This window comes from Protobothrops mucrosquamatus, unplaced genomic scaffold (assembly GCF_001527695.2).
Source record: "Protobothrops mucrosquamatus isolate PMUCROS unplaced genomic scaffold, P.Mucros_1.0 scaffold342, whole genome shotgun sequence".
Classification (NCBI taxonomy): Eukaryota; Metazoa; Chordata; class Lepidosauria; order Squamata; family Viperidae; genus Protobothrops; species Protobothrops mucrosquamatus.
In genome coordinates this window covers 521,067-540,373 of record NW_015386679.1, presented here as the reverse complement: position 1 = coordinate 540,373, position 19,307 = coordinate 521,067, and the positions used below count along the sequence as shown (strand labels likewise).

The window sequence follows — 19,307 nt, the reverse complement described above, 5'->3', positions numbered from 1 at the left end:
AGCCAAGTCAGACAGTCAGCAAACCCACAGCGAGTCTAAGGAGCCGAAATAACACCAAATTCGCCCTCGGCTTCTTACCTCCACCTTCCAAAGGATCAACTCAGGGGCTGAGAGAAAGTGTGTGTGTGTGTGTGTGTGTGTGTGTGTGTGTGTGTGTGTGTGTGTGTGTCCTTATGGTAGGGAGGGTGATGAGGAAGAGGGGGCAGCGTGACACCCCTCCCTCTGCTTGCAAAAGTTGCCTGTTGCCTGCCAAGGCCAGATCAAGAGCTTAGAATCCTAGAATGACAGCGTTGGAAGGGACCTTGGAGGTCATCCAGTCCAACTCCCTGCATGAGGAGACCCTATAGGATAAGACCCCCGAGAAGGTCCTCAGAGGCAGATATTTGAGGCGCAACAACTTCAGTCAACAGTTCCCTCCTAGCCTACACATAAAACCGTGGTCAAATAAAGAAGTTTCAAAGAATAGAATACAGGTAAGTCCTGGGCTTGCCAAGCGCCTGGATTTTGATCACGTGACCATGAAGGTGCTGCAATGGTCGTTAAGTGTGAAAAACGGTCCTGAGTCCCGTTTTTCAGTGCCGTTGTAGCTTTGAACGGTCACTAAATGAACCGTCGTAACCCGAGGACTCCCTGTATTTGGTATGGCAAATATATGTTTGGTGCTTTCAGTCGATTTTGAGTTGAGTTGACTAATCCCTGCAATTTCCCTGGCAAACTTTTTACAGAAGGGGGCTGCCCTTCCCTTCCCCTTCCTAGGGTTGAGAGGGAGGGACAGGCCCAAGGGCACCTAGTTGGCACCGTGTCTAGGAAAGAACTAGAACTCACAGTCTCCTGCTTTCAGACAGCAATAAGGACCAATAATTGGGGGTCCTTTCCTGAGCGAAGTGGGTCTTCCTGAACGACAATGTCCTGGGGTGAGGGGTTCCTTTTCAGGCTTCTAAGTTTACCAATGATTTTTTTTTGGGGGGGGGAAGAGAAACTCTCCATGAAGAATTTAGAAGTGGACACAGAGAGGGCTTTGAGGATTTGACAGGTCTCCATGGAAATCCCTCCCCTCCCCGGGAATGCTAAAAATGGCTCAGAATTAAGTGCAGAGAAGTGAAGAGATCCACTAAGTACTCAGCATGAGCTAAATTGTATTGAGTTTCCAGAAATTCACCTTTCCATCCACATTTTAGGTATGGGTAGGGCTCAACTGCTTTGATGTATTTTTAATGTAATAGTCCACCTGCCGAAGACGTTTTGAACAGCCAAGGTGCGATGCTAAGATTATTTTAAGCGCGGAATAGTAGCGGGGATCAAAGAATTCTATTTGAGATTTATGTTCTCTTATTTTTTCTTTCTTTCTAACTGCTTACACGCCCCAGAGCTGTGCAAATAAACTCACCTCTTTTTCATCTCCAAGAGCTGGTTATTGAGGACCGATCTCTCTTCTTCCAGCTGGAAGACCAAAAAAGGAAGGAAGGAAGGAAAAAAAAAGAGAGGATTTTTACTCTGCCCATTAAGGCCCCCCTTTCAGACTATGTACCTTTTTTTGGAAATTTATTGGGCTCTTGAATCTATTCCACATCTTTTTTTGGGGGAAAAAAGGATTTTATTTAGCCACTTCTAAGGCTTTTGGCAACCTTGTTGTATAACCAGCATTTCCTTCTTATAATTTCATTCATTATTAATTTTGTATTTATAATGCCGCCCACTCCACAAGACTCCAGCAGGTTAAAATAGCCAAAAATAGAGTTAAAAGCATGAAACAAAACATGGTAGCCCTGACTAAACTCAACCACAGCAATAACAACACAACACACAAACGAAGGAATAGAATACTGCCTTACTCCTTAATTGTCATACATGTTTTTATTATTAAAAACTAGCTTTAGAAGACCCTTTTTTAATCTTATTTCTTCCACCCTTGCAGGGGGCATCTTCAAACCTTAAGCCCCCTAAGACGTCTATTGCTTGTGTAAAAACACCAAAATAAAAGATAATGAACAATTTAAAGATCTGAAACCTCTATCCTATTAGACCAAGAACATGCCAGAATCTAAAATAACCCTCTTGTCAGGCACAAAGAATCAGGACCACATATTAAGTTCCAGTTAAACTGCTGGCTGGGGAATTCTGGGAGTTGAAGTCCACACATCTTCGAGGCGCCGAGGTTGAATACAACACTCATTCATGGTCCCCAAAGCAAGACTCACAGCGCAGTTGCAGGGATTTTTTCCTCCACTTTTTCAACATAATCTTCCTAAAAAGCCATTTCCTTCCGGGGCAAATTAACAGTGATTCTGGGTGTACCCCAGAAAATGAACTTGGTTTGCAAAGATGCTCCAGGGGAAAAAAAAAATCACTCCACCGAAAATCTATTTATGGTGGGAATTCTGGATGCTAACGTCCTCAAATATTTAGGAGGTGCAGGCAGGGAGTCCTGCAAACACACACATCCCGCCCCCAGTTTTGGGTCGAGGTGGTATCCGAGTCTCTCAAAACAAAGGGCTTGCTTTGCACAGCCAAAATTAATCTCCCCTTGCTGGTGAACGTAGTCACCTCCCTAAAAGCTTCACGAGTGAGATTCCTCCTAACAACACAAGTTCTGCCCTGGAATTGGCCCCGCAGAAGGCACCTTCTCCAAACCCCTTTGGCAGCCCTGCCCTCCTCTTCCTCTCGCCCACATCCACGTGCCCAGCATCTCAGGGACTCCTCTAGACTCTCTGCCCCGCCCTTCCCCACCCAAGCGAGAAGCCCCAGGCTGAAACATCTGCCTACCTTCTGGTGACTGGCGAGGTCTCCTTTTCCCAGCTCTTTAGCAAGTTTGAGGTTCTCTTCCTGGAAGACGGCAAGCTGGTGGGACTTCTCCTCTTCTGCCAGTTTGAGCACCTCTCTGGAAGAGATGGGGAAGGCAGCACAGGGTTACCATAGGAACAAGGAGGATGGAAGGGAAGGGGGCGAGACGGGGGAAGAGAGACCGGCTTGCAAACCGCGTCATGGTTTGTCACGGTTTGACGAGACGGCTGATAGAGAAACAGCCCACCCACCCTCCCTCCGTCTCCTCGGTCTAGTATCAATCACCAAGGGGTCAGGGCTTGCTCGTTCTTTCTGTCGCCCCCTTGGAAACAGATCACGAAGCAGCCATCCCAGGAAATCCTAAATGCTCTTGCAAGTCTCCGTTATCGGATGGATAGGAAGCTCCCTGTGACGGCTTCTGGATCCGAGGACAATCTGGCAGTGCCCGCTGTCTTGGCTGGCAGGCATCAATTCTGCCAAGCAGGCAGGGGGGCTGGTTCATAAAAGCTCCATTCACTAAACATCCCGTTCACACAGGCTCATGGACGCAACCGCAATGCCCCAGCTGAGCCTGGTGACCCCCCCACGCTTTGGAGGGAGCGTTCCTCTTGTGGTAGACAAAAAGTCACTGACTAGTACAAAAACTGTGTGAATAGGACCTGGGGTCCCTAAGCATCTCCCGCCCGGTAGGCAAGGCGGGAAAACTCGGATATTTTTTCGAGACAAACGTCTCCCTGGGTCCTACCAGCTGCATCACGGTGTCCTACATTCCTGTAAGTGAATTAATCCGCTGCAAAATTAGATTTCTCCCTCTCCAGATTGGCCGGCGTGAGCGTGCGGGAACCGTTTGATTTGAAAAGCCTGCGCTAAAACCTAATAAAAGAAGGCCAGCAGGGATTACCATCTGCTTTCCTGCCTGCTGTGTGCAGGAGTTGCATGCGCGCATCCGTCAAGCTATCTATTTTTAGAAGAGATTTTAGGAGGTCAGGCTTTTCAAGCGTATGTTGGTAGAAAAAAAGAATTATTTTATTTTTGGCATAGGCTGCCCACACACACTTGAGACTAAAACTGTATTTTGTATAGTGTAAACCATAAAGGGAGAGCCACAGCTGAGTTCATTAAGAAAAAAGGCATTGCGTGGGCTGTAATTCTAGTCTTTTTCAGTACTGTTGTAACTTTCAGTGCAACAGTACTGAAAAATTGACTTGTGTAATTGTCTCGGTTAACAACAGAAGTTCCGGTCGTTAAGTCAAGGACCGCTTCTACTGCAGTGTAAAAAAAAGCTTAGTTTCGTCTATAAATCTCATAACCATCTATGAAAATGTGAGTTTTCCGCTTCCACGAATCGAGAGATAAAACACCCATAATAATCTTAGAATAAGCATCAAACAGCCCATTTCTCCTATGGCTTGCGATTAACATTTTTGATTTGACCCCTAAAATAACAAAAACGCACAATTAACGTGGTTTAATTATACGTCATTTGGATAGTCCCGTGCCGGTAGACTTCTTGCATAAAATCTGCCATTAATAATAATAATAATAAAAAAGCATGTTTGGCATTTCCTTGACATTTTGTTCATGATGGAGAAAATACTCAGGGGAAAAACAAAGGAACACTGGGGGAAAATGTCCCCTCTTCAGCCAGTTGAGACCAAAATAGCAATCTCTGTTTAAAATGCGGCCCCGTTTTCTCTCTTACACCCAGAAGCAGCTGCAAATTCTGGCTATTTTTGTTCTACACAGAGCTTTAGGAATGCTGGCTTTTTTCTCTGCATTTCCTCTCCTTCCCATTCCACGAATAAACTTTTTTCCCCCTGCCCCCCCCCCCAGAACGAAAGTCTCCCAGAAGTAGAACAAAGACTCACAGTTCTTTTCTAAGTTCTTCCAGGTTTTGGCTCTCGGTGTTCAGACGTTCCTGAGACTTCGTCAGCGCCTCTCGATTCTTTCGCTGGCTTTCTTTAAGAGTGTCCAACTTGAAAGGGGAAAGGGAAATTTTTTTAAAAAAAGGGGGGGGGGAATTAACTCCCAGGAGTGAAGAACGCTGACCGAGTCTTGTCTTGACCCTTTTTTTCATTTCTGCTAAAGCAGCTGTGTCAGATGTGGGCCAGGGCCTCTGCGTGAGGATCTAGGACAGCCTACTTAGTGGGAAACAAGCTAATTCTGAAAAAATAGTATCTCCTTAGGGGGTCTGCAAAATCTAAAGCAAGGTTTGGGGTCCCCGTGTTTTCATTTTTTCCTGCGAGGTCTTGTCAACAGCCTCTTAGTCTTCTCTGTCCATAAACCGGGGGGGGGGGAGATATATTTTATTTCATAACAGATAATCTCTGGCTACTCTAGAAGAATTAAGAATGGGGTTGGGAGGTGGGGATGGATTTAGCCATCTGCCTGGAAGCCACGTAGTGGATTTGATAAATGCAACAACTTTTCTTTCACCAGGAGTCTCGTTTTCTTAACAGAACAAGGGGAGAGATCCCTTTTCTGGAATCTACAGGGATCTCCCTGCTAATGGTAGCCACTGGCTGTGCCCTGGATCTCTGCCCATTACACCAAGTGGAGAAAAGTCCTCCCTATCCTTTGTCATCCGAGTCTTTCTCTTCATTGGAAATTCTGAGGATTGGACTTGGGATCTAGAGCGGGAATCCTTCATGCATTTGGGATGTTCCATTTGGCAGCATGTCATCGACTCCTCCCCAAGTGAAGGAAGGATGAAAAAGCAGAGATTTTAATTTTTATTTACCTCTTTTTTCAACTTGTGATTGACCTGCTTGGAATCTTCGAAGGAGGCCAATATTTCCATCTTCTCTTTATGAAGGATGTCTTTCTCTTTGGTCACTTGCTCCACTATCTGCAAAGCATCTTCTGCTGTTTTTGCAGTCTAAACGATTTAAAAAAAAAAATAAAGTCTTTTTAAACAAACAAACAAAAAAAAACAACAGGTCAAGTCCTGGGCAAAAGATGGTGAAGATGGTGGTGGTACCATCAGAGGACAACCTGGTGTCCTTCAGAGCTCTCTCTTCCATAAGCTGAGCCACTTTGATGGTGGCTAAGGATTATGGGAGCTGTAATCCAAGCTCTCTGCAGGTTTCCACTTTGCCTGCCTCGGATTGCCTCCCTATAACACAGTGTTTTTCAACTTTGGTAACTTGGAAGAAGGGTGGACTTCAACTCCCAGAATTCGTTAACAGGCTGGAGAATTCTGAGAGTTGAAGTCCACCCTTCTTGACGTTCCCAAGGTTGGGGAAAACGCTGCTCTAGTCAATAGTATTTCTCTCGAGTAAGCAGCAAAGCATTATGCTAAAATCCAGCTGCTACTGGTGTGCCAAACCAACCTCTCTGCTTCCAGCGTTTCCGTGCCAGAAGCACAATTAAATCTAGTGTTCCATGCAGAAATTAAATTACAATCCCATGCTAGTATCATTCAAGTGAAATCGTGGGCCCCAATTCAATTATCTTTGTGAATTATTTTTTTAAAAAAATTACTCTTAATAATTCAGGAGAGAGCTTCACCACCAACAGATTTCTACTCTTTTTTTTAAAGATTATTGAAAAATCAGAGGAGCAACAACCACGCCTCTAAATTTGGGAGACAAGAAGAGATCATCGAAACGTTTCAATAAAGACTTCTGAGCTTTAAGATCAGGCGAGTTAAGACAGAATAGCGGTTGAAATGAACCTTCTGGTTCTAAGAAATGGAGATAGGAACAGTTCAGCCTTCTAATTTGTCCTCTCTTGGTGGTGAAACCCTATTATTGTGAATAAAAAGGTAACAGGCTTTGCAACTTTCATTTTGGAAACAATTCTGCTTAGAAATTGTCTTTTTGCTCCACTTAGACCAGGGATAGAGGGAGGTGTAACCCTCAGTTCCAAGACACCAATTTAAAATAAGTCCACTTCCAATCATGGGTCAGTATTCAATTCACACCTACGTGCCTTTTTATTCACAATTTGAAAAGCCGATTTGAATATCCAGACCCCAAAAGAACTCTCTTCCACTCCTCCATCACATCACTCCAACTGTTGAGGAGAGGTGTTCCTCAGCCCACAAAACAAATCAACTTAATTCGCTATCCGTGAGAGAATTAAGAAGGGTGTCCCAAGGGTGCTCGATCGTGCAAAATTAAGTGCAGACACAGGAACCATTAGTGATTGGTGTTAGTAACTGTGCTGATTTAGCAGTTTCGATACCTCGAATCTTTGCATTACCGCCTGGGCTTGCAGACTCTCAATGCCCTCCAGTTTCGAGACCAGTTCATCTCGCTCCTTCTGAAGGGCCTGGGTTTTGCTCTGAGCCGCCAAAAGGCTGGCGGACATCTCACTGTTGGCCTGGGCTAGGAGGGCGATCTCCTCGTGCAGTTTGTAGTAGTCCTCGGAGAACTTCTCCTTCTCCTTCAAGATCTCTTCCTTGATGGCGACGAGGTGCTTCTGCTCCAGAAGCAACGTCTCGTTCTCTTGAAGCAGCCTAGCCCGTTCCAGTTCGCTGGTTTGGTGGCGGGAACGGAGGTCTTCTAGGATCTTGGAGACGCTGCTGTGAAGTTCCTGCAGCTCCGCTTTGGACTCGGTCAGAGCCGCAAACTCCTTCTTCAGCTTCTCAATGCTGGAGGCCAGCTGGTCCGTCTCGGCACTGAGGGCCTCTTTCTCCTTCATAATTTCTTCCAGCCTGGACTCGCTCTTCAACTTCTCCTGTTTCAGCTGGTCCCTTTCTACCAACAACTCCTTATTCTTTAGTGTCAGCTGTTCCTTCTCGGTCTCTAAGTGACTAATGGCGTTATGGAGCTGGGTGTTCTCTACCAGAAAGGACTCCTTCTCCAGCGTGCGCCCTTCGCGCTCTATCATCAGGTTATTGTAGATGGTTTTGAGCTCTTTGCTCAGCTTCTGGCATTCTTCTTGCAAGTGGACCTTCTCTTTGCTCAGCAGCTCCTTCTCCGAAGAGCTGCTCTTAAAGGAAGCAGCTAGGAGCTGCTTAGCGTGAAGCAAGGCAGAGTATTCGTTTTCCAACACTGTTTTGGCACTTTGGGTCTCTTTTAAGATTTTGGATAGTTCAGCTTTATACCGGACAAGATCTTGGTTTTCTTCTATCTTCTGGTCGAGCTCTCGCTTCAGGGTTTCAGCACTACCCTGCAGCTTGGCCTTGTCTTGGACCAGCATCCTTTTGGCAGAAATGTCCAACTCGTGCTTCTTCTTCAATTCACACACAGCTTTGGTGGCAGACTGCTTCTCCGCCAGGAGCTCGGCGCATTTGGCTTCCAAGGAGGCCTTCTCCTTGAGGAGGTTCTCGTTCTGCTTCTTGAGCTTCAAAGACTTCTGAGACGCCACCTCCTTCTCCGCGCTCAACTGGCTCAGCTTCTCATTCAAGGCTCTCTCAATCAGGGCGGCTTCTTCAGAGGTCTGGGCCAGCTTTTCTGAAAGGTTCTGGTTTTCGTTCCACAGTTCCTCCCTTTCAGCTGCAAGTCTTCTCTCGGAGCAGACCAAGGCTTCCTTCTCCTGCAGGAGCTGAATCCGCTCGGTGTCTGTCGATGCCCGACTGGCCTTAATCTCTTCCAGGAGTTTTGAAAGACTAGCGTGAGAGGCCTCCAGTTGGCTCTTGTCTTTGGTGACCTTTTTAAGCTCTTTGTCTGATAATTCCAGTTTGGACTGAAGGCCTTCGCTTTTCAACTGAAGCTCCCGTTTTCCCTCTAGAGCCTGCTCTAAGCTCTTGCGTCTCTCCTCCTGCGTCTTCAAGAGGGTCTCCTTGTCAGACTGCAGGTCCTGGCTGGTCTGCAGGAGACTATCCCGTTCCCTCTTCAAGGCGACGTGCTTGTTTTCCAGATCCAAATGCTTGCCCAAGAGCGAGTCCCTCTCAGCAGCCAAGGTGGTCACTTCCTGAAGCAGCTCTTTTTGGTCTCTGGCCATGTCTTCGTACGAGCTCTTCAGCTTCTGAATGACGTCGTCCTTATCTTTGAGAAGAGCGGCGTTCTCCTCCGAAAGCTTCCTCTGACAATCCTCCAGTTCTTCCCGCTGGCTGACGTGCTTCTGACATTCCTGGGCCAGGGTCTCATTGTGGGCTTGGAGCTCCTCCACCTGACCGAGGAGAGCCGCCTTCGATGTACGTAGAGCGTCGTTCTCTCTCGTGATCTTAAGGAGGTCGTCTTGGGCAGCCTCAATCTCCAGGAGCAACCTTCCCTTTTCGGAGATCAGCTCGTCGTTCTTCTCCTTCTCTTGCTGGGTTTTGTTCTCAGCTTCTTGTTTCTCCTTGGCCGTTTTTTTGTTCTCCAGGTTGAGCTCCTCGTTCACGGTCCACAGTTTCTCCTGATCCTGTTTCAACAGCCCAATCTTGGACTCCAAGTCTACCAGCTTGGATAACAAGGAACCTTTTTCTAACTTTAAAGCATTCCCTTCCTGTGCCAAGACTTCCTTCTCTGCTATCAAGGCCCTCATCTCCTCTGACATTAGTTCAATCTCCTTGCTGGCTGTTGCTAACATAGAGGTTAAGGACTACATGAACAAAAGGACAGGGAGACAAAACACAAAGAGAATGAAGTCGAGCAGGCGAGGGTGGATTAATAAATAGCACGACTATTCCAAAACAAGATTAAGCAGGTATATATACTGACACACAGAGAGGCCTGCTTGAGGCTACACAAATAGCTGGAGATGTTGCGGGGAATAGTGGCATGAAATACAGGTGGTCCTCGCCTTACAAAAGTTTATTTAGTGACCGTTTTCAAAGTTACACAGCATCACCGGAAAAAGGGACTTATGGCCCCTTCTTTTCACACTTACAACCGTCGTAACATCCCCATGGTCACGTGATCAAAATTCAGCAGGTTGGCAATTATCTCACATTTATGACGATTGCAGTGTTCCAGGATCATGTGATCCCCTTTTGTGACTTTCTGACAAGCAAAGTCACTGGGTAAGCCAGTTTCACTTAACAACTGTGTTACTAAAAAACTGCATTGATTTGCTTAACAACTGTGGCAAGAAAGGACGTAAAATGAGGCAGAACTCAATTAACAAATGTCTCACTTAGCGACAAGAAATTTTGGGCTCGTAAGTCGAGGACTACCTGTGTACCTGATCCCAAATTAAAGGATTGCTGCAGAGGCATTATACAGATCACGCGAATTCCAAAACAGAAAACAGCATATTAATCCCAGGTTTTAGCTCACGTTCCTCCTTTGAGAGGTGAGGATTTATAATTTTTTCAAGTTTTTATCCCGCCTCCCTCGTGGGTACGGACCTTCCCTCTGATCTGTGTGTCATTATATATACCACGTATTCAGTTACAGGACTTGCAAAACACAAAGCTTAAAGCACAGTGGCGATATAATGGGAAATGAATGTCAGGAATCATTTTCAAGGAGAGGCAAAATAAAAAGCAATTAGAACCGAAACTGCTCAAAGTCAGTAAGGAACATGACCAACTGCTGTCGGAGGTTAAGCGGTGAGAAACACCGTTAAACTAACTGCATTTCTACGGTAGCACAGGTTCTCTTTTTGAGCAGAATAAGGAGTTTTTTAACCAACCCCCCCCCAAAAAAAACCCTGTAAAATGCTAGCAAACTGAAGAACAGCAAAATCAGGAAGGACTTTGGAGGCCTAGAGCAGGGATTCTCAATCGTGGCAACTTTAAGAAGGGCAGACCTCAACTCCCAGAATCCCCCTGCCGGCCTTGCCAAAGACAGATGTGCACCTTTGCATGCTCAGCGTCCTTCTTCAGTTCCTTGGCCTGTTTCTCCAACTCGCTGTTGGTCTTCTGGGTCTTCGCGAGCAGCTGCTCGTTCTTCTGGAGCTCCTGCTGGACCTCCCTGAGGGCTGCTTCATGCTGGGCAGCCGTTTCCGATCGCAATTTCTCACTGGCGGCTTGCAGGTGTTTCTGCTGCTCCTGGTGAGCTGCTATTTTCTTCTCCTGCAAAACAAAACAAAACAAAACAAAACAGGCAGAGGAACATCCGATTGAAGGCAGGAGTTTGCAGCCTTCCTGTTTTATAATCCACAGAGCATTGCCGATCCACTTAGGTGGAAAGGTCTCTGGAGATTCCTAACAGCCCACCAGATTTCTGCCCCCCCCCTCCCCACGTTCTTACCAGGGTGCCCAATTTGCTCTGCATTTTTTGCTGCTCCTCCTGATGCCGTGCAGACATTTCTTCCTGCTTTTTTTCAGCCTGGCGGGCCGCCTGCGCCAAATCCTCCTGCAGCTGAGCCGTGCCTGTGTTGGCTTTGCTAAGCTGCACCTGCAGCTCTTCCACTTGCCTAAAATTGACAACAGCAAGAGGAGGGTTCATGAGGACAGTCCCAGAGGGTGAGTTGGAGAATAAGCAGGCCTGGGTGATGGCGAAGCTCTTCCAAGGTCTGTATTTTATGGGCAAGGTTTTGGCTTAATTCTTTCACCTAGAGCAGGGGTAGGCAACCTTGGCTCTTTTATGACTCGTGGACTTCAACTCCCAGAATTCCTGAGCCAGCCACGCTGAGGGGAAAGGGAGAGGTTTCCAAGCTGAGCTATGCTGGCTCAGGAATTCTGGGAGTTGAAGTCCACAAGTCATAAAAGAGCCAAGGTTGCCTACCCCTGAGCTAGAACAACATGGGGAAGATGTACAAAGTTCCACTCCCAGATGTGTGGACTTCTACTCCCAGAATTCTCCAGCCAGCACGGGGAAGATCTGTGGATTTCAACTCCCAGAATTCTAAAAGGTGTGGACTTCAACTTCCAAAATTGCTGGCTGGGGAATGCTGGAAGTTGACGTCGACACACTTTAGAGTGGTCAAGGTTGAGAAACCGATGCTCAGAGTATCATTCAAGAGTTGGAGACCATAAAAAAACCAGAACTGACAAGCTTATCTTTTTTTTCAAAACAAAAAATATATAATTTTTTAAAAATATGGACGATCTCCTCAAGTTATTTATCCTAGGGGCAGGAGGGCTGAAGCCTGGAGAAGCTACTTCAGATGGGGTGGGGTGGTGGGTGGTGGATTTACTTTTCTTTGAGCCGCAGAGCGTCGTTCATTTTGGTCAGCTGGGAAGAGCTGTCGCCCGAAGACCTCATGATTTCGGCCACCTCGTTTTCCAGCTTGGCTTTGGCCTCCAGCAGCTGCCGTTCTCTGAGTTCTCTTTCTCCCAGCATCTTCTCCATGGCTGCACGAGGAGACAAGAAAGGCAGGCAGGAGGTCACCTTCCTTCCCACAAGAAATGACCGGTATTCACATTTTTGATTTTAGGTTGGAATGGTTTTGCAACGGTGGCTGCAAACGTTGCGAGCAAAAGGTTGAAGCTGCGTTATTTCTGAATTCAACTGCGGTGAAAAAAAAAAGTCTGCGGCTTCTTCTTCTTACCCGTGAAGTGAGATCTTAGCTGATCGAGTTCGCCTGACATCCCTGCAAACTGCAGCTCTTTTTGGTTTAGTTTTTCAAGAGTTTCTAAAAAGGAGCAAAAGGCAGAGTTCGGTTCAGCTTCTCAAAGAGAGACTTTTCTTAAATTGAGCAAGCTGTTTTATTATTTTTTTTTAAAAAAGAAGATTTCATTCCTTGTTCCTCCTGCCCCATCTAAAAAAAAATAAAAAATTAAAGGAAGGTTGCGTTCGTGAGAAACCTACCTTGCATAGATTTTTGTAAGCTTTTTGCCTCATCAGCCCCCTTCGTAAATTTTTCCTTCTAGAAGAGAAGAGAAACACATTTGGCTGAACAGAGCAACATAACCACACTGAGCAGCGAGTCGCAACGCTACGCTTTAAGATGCAACAGCCCAAAGCAGCTTTAAGCCAGACCCCCAAAACCCTACTTGAATTCTTTGCAACATTTGGCTAGTCTTTTAGAATTAAAGCAAGCCTAAGAACATTATTTGACAACTGCAAATCTCCCAGAGGCAGTGTGCTCTGATCACACCACTGCAAAAGTGGCCTTTTTTTGACCGTCTTACCTTGGAAGGCCTAAATGCCTCTGGAGGAGCTGCCAACGGCCCCCTCAAAGCCCTGAAGCAAAGCTCTGGAGTGGATCGGCCCCATAGCCCGGCGGTTACTCACCAAGTCCTCCAGCTCCTTCTCCAGAGAATCTTTAAGTTGGTTGACTGTGCCTAAGTGATGCTCCAGATCAATCAGCTTTTTCTCTCTCGCCTGCAGTTCTTTGACTAGACTCGCAGCCTAGCCAGGTGGACCAAGGGTGGATGTAAAAATGAAAAGTTACCCAAAGGAAACAAGAGAAGCAAACCAAGGCATCTGCGAGAAGGACAAGTTGAAATGCAGGCGAAAACAAACACTTTCATGAACGGGAAATGAAGGGGAAAGGGGGCGGTTAATGCACTGGAATGGCATTCAGACATGACACTGATAGCATCAGGAGAACTTTAGGAAGATAGCAACTCTTAAACAATTTTTTTTTTCATTCTAGGCTCCATTTCTACGTTCTGAAACCCCTATCTTGCTTTTGAAGGAAGGACTAGGCTTCTTGAGTTGAAAGAGAGACACTGATTGTCTTCTCCTCAAAGTGAAGAAGACAAATATGAAAGGTTGAAGCTTACTCTGCCTTACAGGCCTTCGGTATCAGAGAGAAAATCCAAACCAACTTTCTTTCTAGTTGGAATTTCTAGTCCGGAACTATGCTCAGTATCAGGAACTTGGCAACTTTAAGACTTGTGGACTTCGACTCCCAGAATTCATAGCTGGCGGGGGAATTTTGGGAGTTGAAGTCCACAAGTCTTAAAAGTTGCCAAAGGTGGAGACCCCTGCTCAATATTATCCCACAATCAAGGTGTCATCCTGAACAGTCTTCTACAGAAGTTAAAATTGAAGACCTCTTTCAACCAAAATCTTATCTCTCTCCATGGATAATTAATGGCCATTTGGAAGCCGAGCAGAGAGTCTTATTTTATATTCCACAAATTGGTCTAAATTCCAATTAAAACCCTTCCAACTTGACGGACCTCTCTACAGCTTGTTGCCAATTCCATCAAGGAATTGATTATGCTGCTTTAAATAGTTCCTTTTGTCATCCTGTAAATATCACAAGAAGTCTATTAATTTGTTCAGAATTTGGGATCTATTAATTCGTTCAGAAAGCTTGATGTAAGTTTTCAAATGTGTGAACAACAGACTCCCTCAAGCCAACATAAAATGAAATCAATGGAATGAAGAAGAAAAAAATGATAAACATTAAAGCAAAATAACACAAAATGGATGTTGGTACAAACCTGGCTACTTTCATTATTTCTGTCATTCTCTAAACTCTGTATCTTTCTTTTGGCGGCTTCGTGTTCCTCACTGAGTTTCTCCAACTCCAGTTTACCTTCAGAAAGGGCCACCTGAAGGCCATCAAGTTTCATGAGCTTTGCTTCAGCAGCTTTGATCTTTGTTTTAAAGCTATCAATGGCCTTGGTTTGCTCCACACACTTCTCCTGGATTCCTTCTAACTCCTTTACCTTTATTTCGGATTCGTGCAACTTGTTAAGCGTGTCCTCCATTTCCACCAGGTGCTGATCTTCTGCGCTTTCCAGTTGGGTCTTCAGCGCTTCTAAACTTCTCTCCTTCTCCTCCGTGACCTCCAGCAGCTTGGTCTTCAGGGCTTCAATCTCCTTCGTGAGACACAACCTCTCGCCTTCTTGCTTCAGCTTCAAGTTAGATGCTTCGTTCTGATGTTGCTCTTTCATCTTCTCAATCTCCACCTTGAGCTCTGCAAACTCCGCTGCCTGGATCCCAGATCCTTTGCTGAAAGAGGTCTTCAGCTCTTCCATGGCTTGCTGATGAGAAGCCATCACAGCTTCCAGCTTAGATTTCCACAATTCGATCACCTCTAAATTCTCTTTGTGGGCCGTGTCCAGCTTGGCTTTCAAGGAATTGTTCTCTTTCGCCATCTTTTCATTAGAGGACAACAAGGCCTTGATTTCCTTCTGGAAGGATTCTTCACTGACCCCAAGTTTTTCCCGCACTGACTTCATCTCCTCCTGATGTCCCTTGTTCATCGATGCCATCTTCTCTTGCAGAGCGCTGATTTCCTGGAGCAGCGAGAGAGACGTGTCCACATTGCTGGTCACTTTACTAGACTCCAATCTTGACCGAAGGTCAGCGACTTCCTTCTCCCGCAATACGAGGTCTCGTTCCAGTTCCATGATACGAGACTTTTCAGACACAGTGGCGACCTGCGGAAAAAACAGCATTAAAAAGGAGAATATTATAAAAGAACATATTAAAGGGGGCACTGAGATAGTCTAAATACTTCAGAGCACTAACATGGCATCTTCAGTGCTTCAAAAGAGACCAGTAGAACATACTGATAACCTACGTTTCTCTATTTTCTCTAAATGAGGCTGTTAGTGAAATCCCACGTACTATTATAAAATAGTAACTTTCAACTCACACAAAATGTATTTGTGTGCTTTTTTGTTTTGTGCGCTTAGAAGTAAATCTCGATCCCAAGAGACAGGTCAATCATCAGAAATTCGTGATATGTGGGCTGTTAAGATCAAAAGCTTACATCTGCAGCTTGCACATTATCAGAAGTTTGCAGGACACTTTGAAGGATTCCTTAAAAAGTGAAACTGTAAGGAAATGTTAGTTCCACGACTGCAGAAAATTGAGAGCCACGACATTTCAGCCCATCTCCAAACCAGTTCCGAGAACAATTAACCACCAAGGCTTTCTTCACGTGACTTTTAGAAGATAGGATAATAGAGTTGGAAGGGACCTTGGGGGTCTTCTGGTCCAACCCCCTGTATCATGTCAGACAACTCTTTTTGAAGAGTTCCAGACCTTCAAGCTTAATCAGGAAGCTAAGATGGTCCTCACCGTGTAGATGAAGGACAGCTGAACGTTCATCAGCTCCTCAAGCTTGGTTACCTCACTCTTGAGGTTCTAGCATCTCTTAAGACTTGTTTTATATGTATTATTTCTTACTCCCTTCTATGAAATTATCTTACCGGGACTTCACAGCAGTCTGAAAGCTAGTCCAGAAAAAGGGATTTTAAGTTTAGCAAGACTTTACAGGACTGAACGTTTTAGAGACACGGGAAGACAAAATCAAGTGGTAGCAATAGAAGAGAACATTTGTGGCCTCTGATAGACCGTTCCAAGTTTTCCAAAATACAACCAGCCGCCTACTCCAACACCATAAACCTTCCCCACTGAAAACTCTCAATCGCTTCCATGCAGACATGCACACCCCACGGCCACCTAGATTGAAACATAGTGACGTCCATTACCCTAGTGTCTTCTAACTCCCTCTGGAGTTTGTCAGCTTTGGTCTTTTCAAAGAGAAGACTCTGCTCAAGCTCCTTAAGGCGGGCATGTTCCAGTTTGGTCTGCGTCTGTTAGTAAAAAGGGAAAGGAAGAGAACACAACAGTGCCACCATCACATGCCAGCATGAGAAGAAAGAGAAGCGACATGCAGGAGGTGCCACCGGCTGTCTTCTACCAGTGGTGAGCAGCAGAAGATGGGAGGGTGGAAGAAGGAGAGAGAGGGTGACAAAAACGAAAAAATAAAAATGAATCAGGTAAAAGACGGACTCGGAAGGTGCAACTCAGGGCTGGCACGCCGAGCGTCAAGGGGTGGATGTATGAAGGAGCACAACACACAGACAAAAAGCGACAAAACCATGCAGCCAAAGTTACTGATCAATGTGACGCTTATCAGCACAAATTAGGAGAAGTTAATGCTGTGTCAGTCATGATTTTTGCTCCTGGTGGGCCCTCACTAGAAGAGGACTCATTTCCATGGGGGCAGGAAGGTGATTCGCTTACGTTGGAGGAGGAGGAGAACTTTGAGGGGAAGGGGAAGAGGAGCTTCTGGGTGAGGGGAGCATTTGGAGAGAAGACCCTGCCAGGATCGGAGCTCATCGTGAAGAGGGTGATCAATCCCTCTGTCAGAAGGTCTTCAAGGAGAAGCTGGCAAGCCAGATGTTGGGGGTGACATGCCTCTTGAGTGTTGAACCAGGCGATAGTTTAGATGACCCCAACATGGGCCAGATGACTCTGGAGCAGGTTCCCTCAGCCCAGCCTCCTTCACACACCTCCTTGGATGAAAAGAGCTCAACTAAACTGAACAGATTCCCCTCAAAGGTTTTACTAGAAGTTTCTTGGCCATGTTTTACGAGTTAAGATTTCACAAGAGGGATGATCGAAAGGAAGCCCAACAAATTGGGGCAAAGCTTCCTCAACGTCAACAGCTTAAACTTGGCCCAGATTTGCAAAAGGACGTCAGGCCATCTGAGAGGTCTGGATATATCATGGAGGCGTATGAAGCAGAGACCCTCCTGGGTCCATCAAGGACTTCAAAAGTGGTGCAAGACTCCTCCACTGAGTTCATCACGTCAGTCAAGGGTTTAGGTTACAAGTCCAAACTGCTAAGGGTCCTCAAGGTCAATTGGCAGAGAGGCTTCCCCCTCCTCTATACTACCGGTCATTATGATGATCCTTAAAATATATCCTTCTCCAATCAGGTCCACCGTTGAGCATAGTGTTTTTCACTAGAACATCTGGTTGTTGTTGAACAGGCTGGGAAGAGGATGGGAGCAACCTTAGTGGCATCTCAAATTTAATTGGCCTTTCATCCTCCTGCTCCATAAACACACTAGATGGATTGAATAAGGGGGAACTAACCTATAAAATGCTCAAGGTCCCATTTTTGCTAACAAACCCTGAAGGTCAAGATAGGCAATTAGGTGGCCTCCAGCCAGCATGGCCTGTGGATCAGAAATTACAGACCTTGTAATCCAGGAGAACTGGAGATATTACTTGACCAGACCTTGCTCCAATTAATGGAGAACTCTACTGTTGTACGTGGACTTGAGTCTTCTTCAGACCTAGCAGGGGTTTTAGATGTCACAAGACCCTTCTTTCTTCCAAGAGTTGGCAACTGGGTTAAAACAGGAGGGGGCTCAGAGAAGTGGATTGTAACCTTTTTGCAAACGCTCAATTAAATCAATATTCAAAAGCAAAGGATTTCAGTTGGGGGGGGGGATAGAAAAAAGACAGCGTACGTACCCTGCTTAGAAAAGATTTGGGTGCAGAAAGAAAGCATTCACAAAAAGGGAAAAAAAAAAGAATATGTCACATGCAAATTTCATTCAGCTACGCCACTAGCTTGATTTAAGAAGAGCAAAACAAAAATCACAATACTTCACTGTGCAATCAGAACGCACAAGGCCACACGGCAAGACAGAAGTGCCAACTTGAAGATTCGATTTTGCACAGGGGAAAAAAAAGCAGACAGGACCCTTCAGAGACCTTCTGGGAAACGACGCTGATTTTTGTGTGTGTAGGAAAAAGGAGGGGGTCTAAAGGGAGTCTTCAGTTCTTCCTAGGAGTCACACTACACACGTGCAATGCACAATACAGGGAATGTACTATTAAACATTCTGTAAAAGGGAAGATCTTTCACAAAACCACTGGAGAATAAAGCTAGGGGGGAAAAATGAAGAAAAATAATGGTTTCTCCATCCTGATTTTTCACTTTCTCTTATTAAATTATGGAATAAAACCCACTCTAGGAAATCACTCAACTTGGCCTGGATCTTAAGTGAACCGATTCAAAGTTTTGAAGCAAATCTCCCACAAGAAGCTTGCAAGGTTTAAAAGCATTAAGGACACGGTGCTAAGTTTGAAGGTTTGTATGAAAGCACAACTTTTATGAATCCTGCTTCCCTCCTCATTCTCTGCTTCTGACCAAGGTCCTACATTTTTAAAACCTACAAAGGTTCTTCAGTTCCATGCAGACACAGCTGGGAGCACGTCCCGAGGACGAACTGTGGTGTTAGTGGTTAAAGAGCACCAGCGACAAACGCTTTATTGGGAAAGAATCGGGTGTTAAGACCGGGAGAAGGAAGGGGTGTCTCCACACATTCAGAGGTCCTCTTACATTTTCAGGGTCTTCAGACATTTTTCTCTTTGGCTATCAGCAAAAATTAAGACAAAATGAGTTCACCAGAACATTAAACGTGAGAGTTCAAAATACAAGTTAAAAAAAAGAGAAGCAAACCACACCGCGAGTTGTGGCTGAGGAAATGTACACCAGTGGCTGCTCTCAATCAAACATAAGTGATTGGTCCTGCTTGGTAGGCTGCAGTGCTCACAAAAAGACAGGGATACAGCACCTGCCATACCTCTTGTGCCCTTGTGGCCGCAGAGTGCCTGCGTGCACATAAGCAGGTGTGATGGGCTGGGCAAGCAGGGTGATCTCTAGTCAAGCCACTGTGTGAAACGACCAGAATATCCAAGTTTGGGACTCGTATGTCGCCCTCGGATCTTCTCATGGACCTAATTTTTGAAACCACTCAACGGTCTAACGGACGCGTGTTGCACAAGGATGACATGGTGAGTTCTTTGTGGTTAAGGGGAAAGATTTAGCAACCCTGACGTTCATGAGCCAGCAGTCTTAGGAATAAAGAAGACCTGGGTACAGGTGTCCTTCTTCAGCAACTGGCAACTTGGTTGTTAAACAAAACAGTTACTAAATGAAACCATGATTATGCTTATGATCTGACTTCAGCATTCCTTCGCTTCACCGACCTGCGTGGTTTGGTCACAAAGTGGCTTTTTCATCACCGTCCTAACTGCAAACAGTCG

The 19,307-nt window shown here is 45.6% G+C and overlaps 1 protein-coding gene across 1 annotated transcript in view; it reads right to left on the bottom strand.

The window, feature by feature from the left end:
• CLIP1 (CAP-Gly domain containing linker protein 1) overlaps window positions 1-19,307 on the bottom strand; it is a 32,850-nt gene that overhangs the window by 4,815 nt on the left and 8,728 nt on the right. Inside the window, exons 8-19 of the mRNA XM_015815412.1 lie at window positions 15,947-16,051; window positions 13,943-14,887; window positions 12,780-12,896; window positions 12,354-12,411; window positions 12,094-12,177; window positions 11,740-11,896; window positions 10,851-11,016; window positions 10,457-10,672; window positions 5,522-5,659; window positions 4,650-4,756; window positions 2,764-2,878; window positions 1,388-1,440 (exon numbers count right to left, since the gene is read on the bottom strand). Coding sequence (XP_015670898.1) covers window positions 1,388-1,440; window positions 2,764-2,878; window positions 4,650-4,756; window positions 5,522-5,659; window positions 10,457-10,672; window positions 10,851-11,016; window positions 11,740-11,896; window positions 12,094-12,177; window positions 12,354-12,411; window positions 12,780-12,896; window positions 13,943-14,887; window positions 15,947-16,051 — 2,261 coding nt within the window. The remainder of the gene's footprint in view (window positions 1-1,387; window positions 1,441-2,763; window positions 2,879-4,649; window positions 4,757-5,521; window positions 5,660-10,456; window positions 10,673-10,850; window positions 11,017-11,739; window positions 11,897-12,093; window positions 12,178-12,353; window positions 12,412-12,779; window positions 12,897-13,942; window positions 14,888-15,946; window positions 16,052-19,307) is intronic.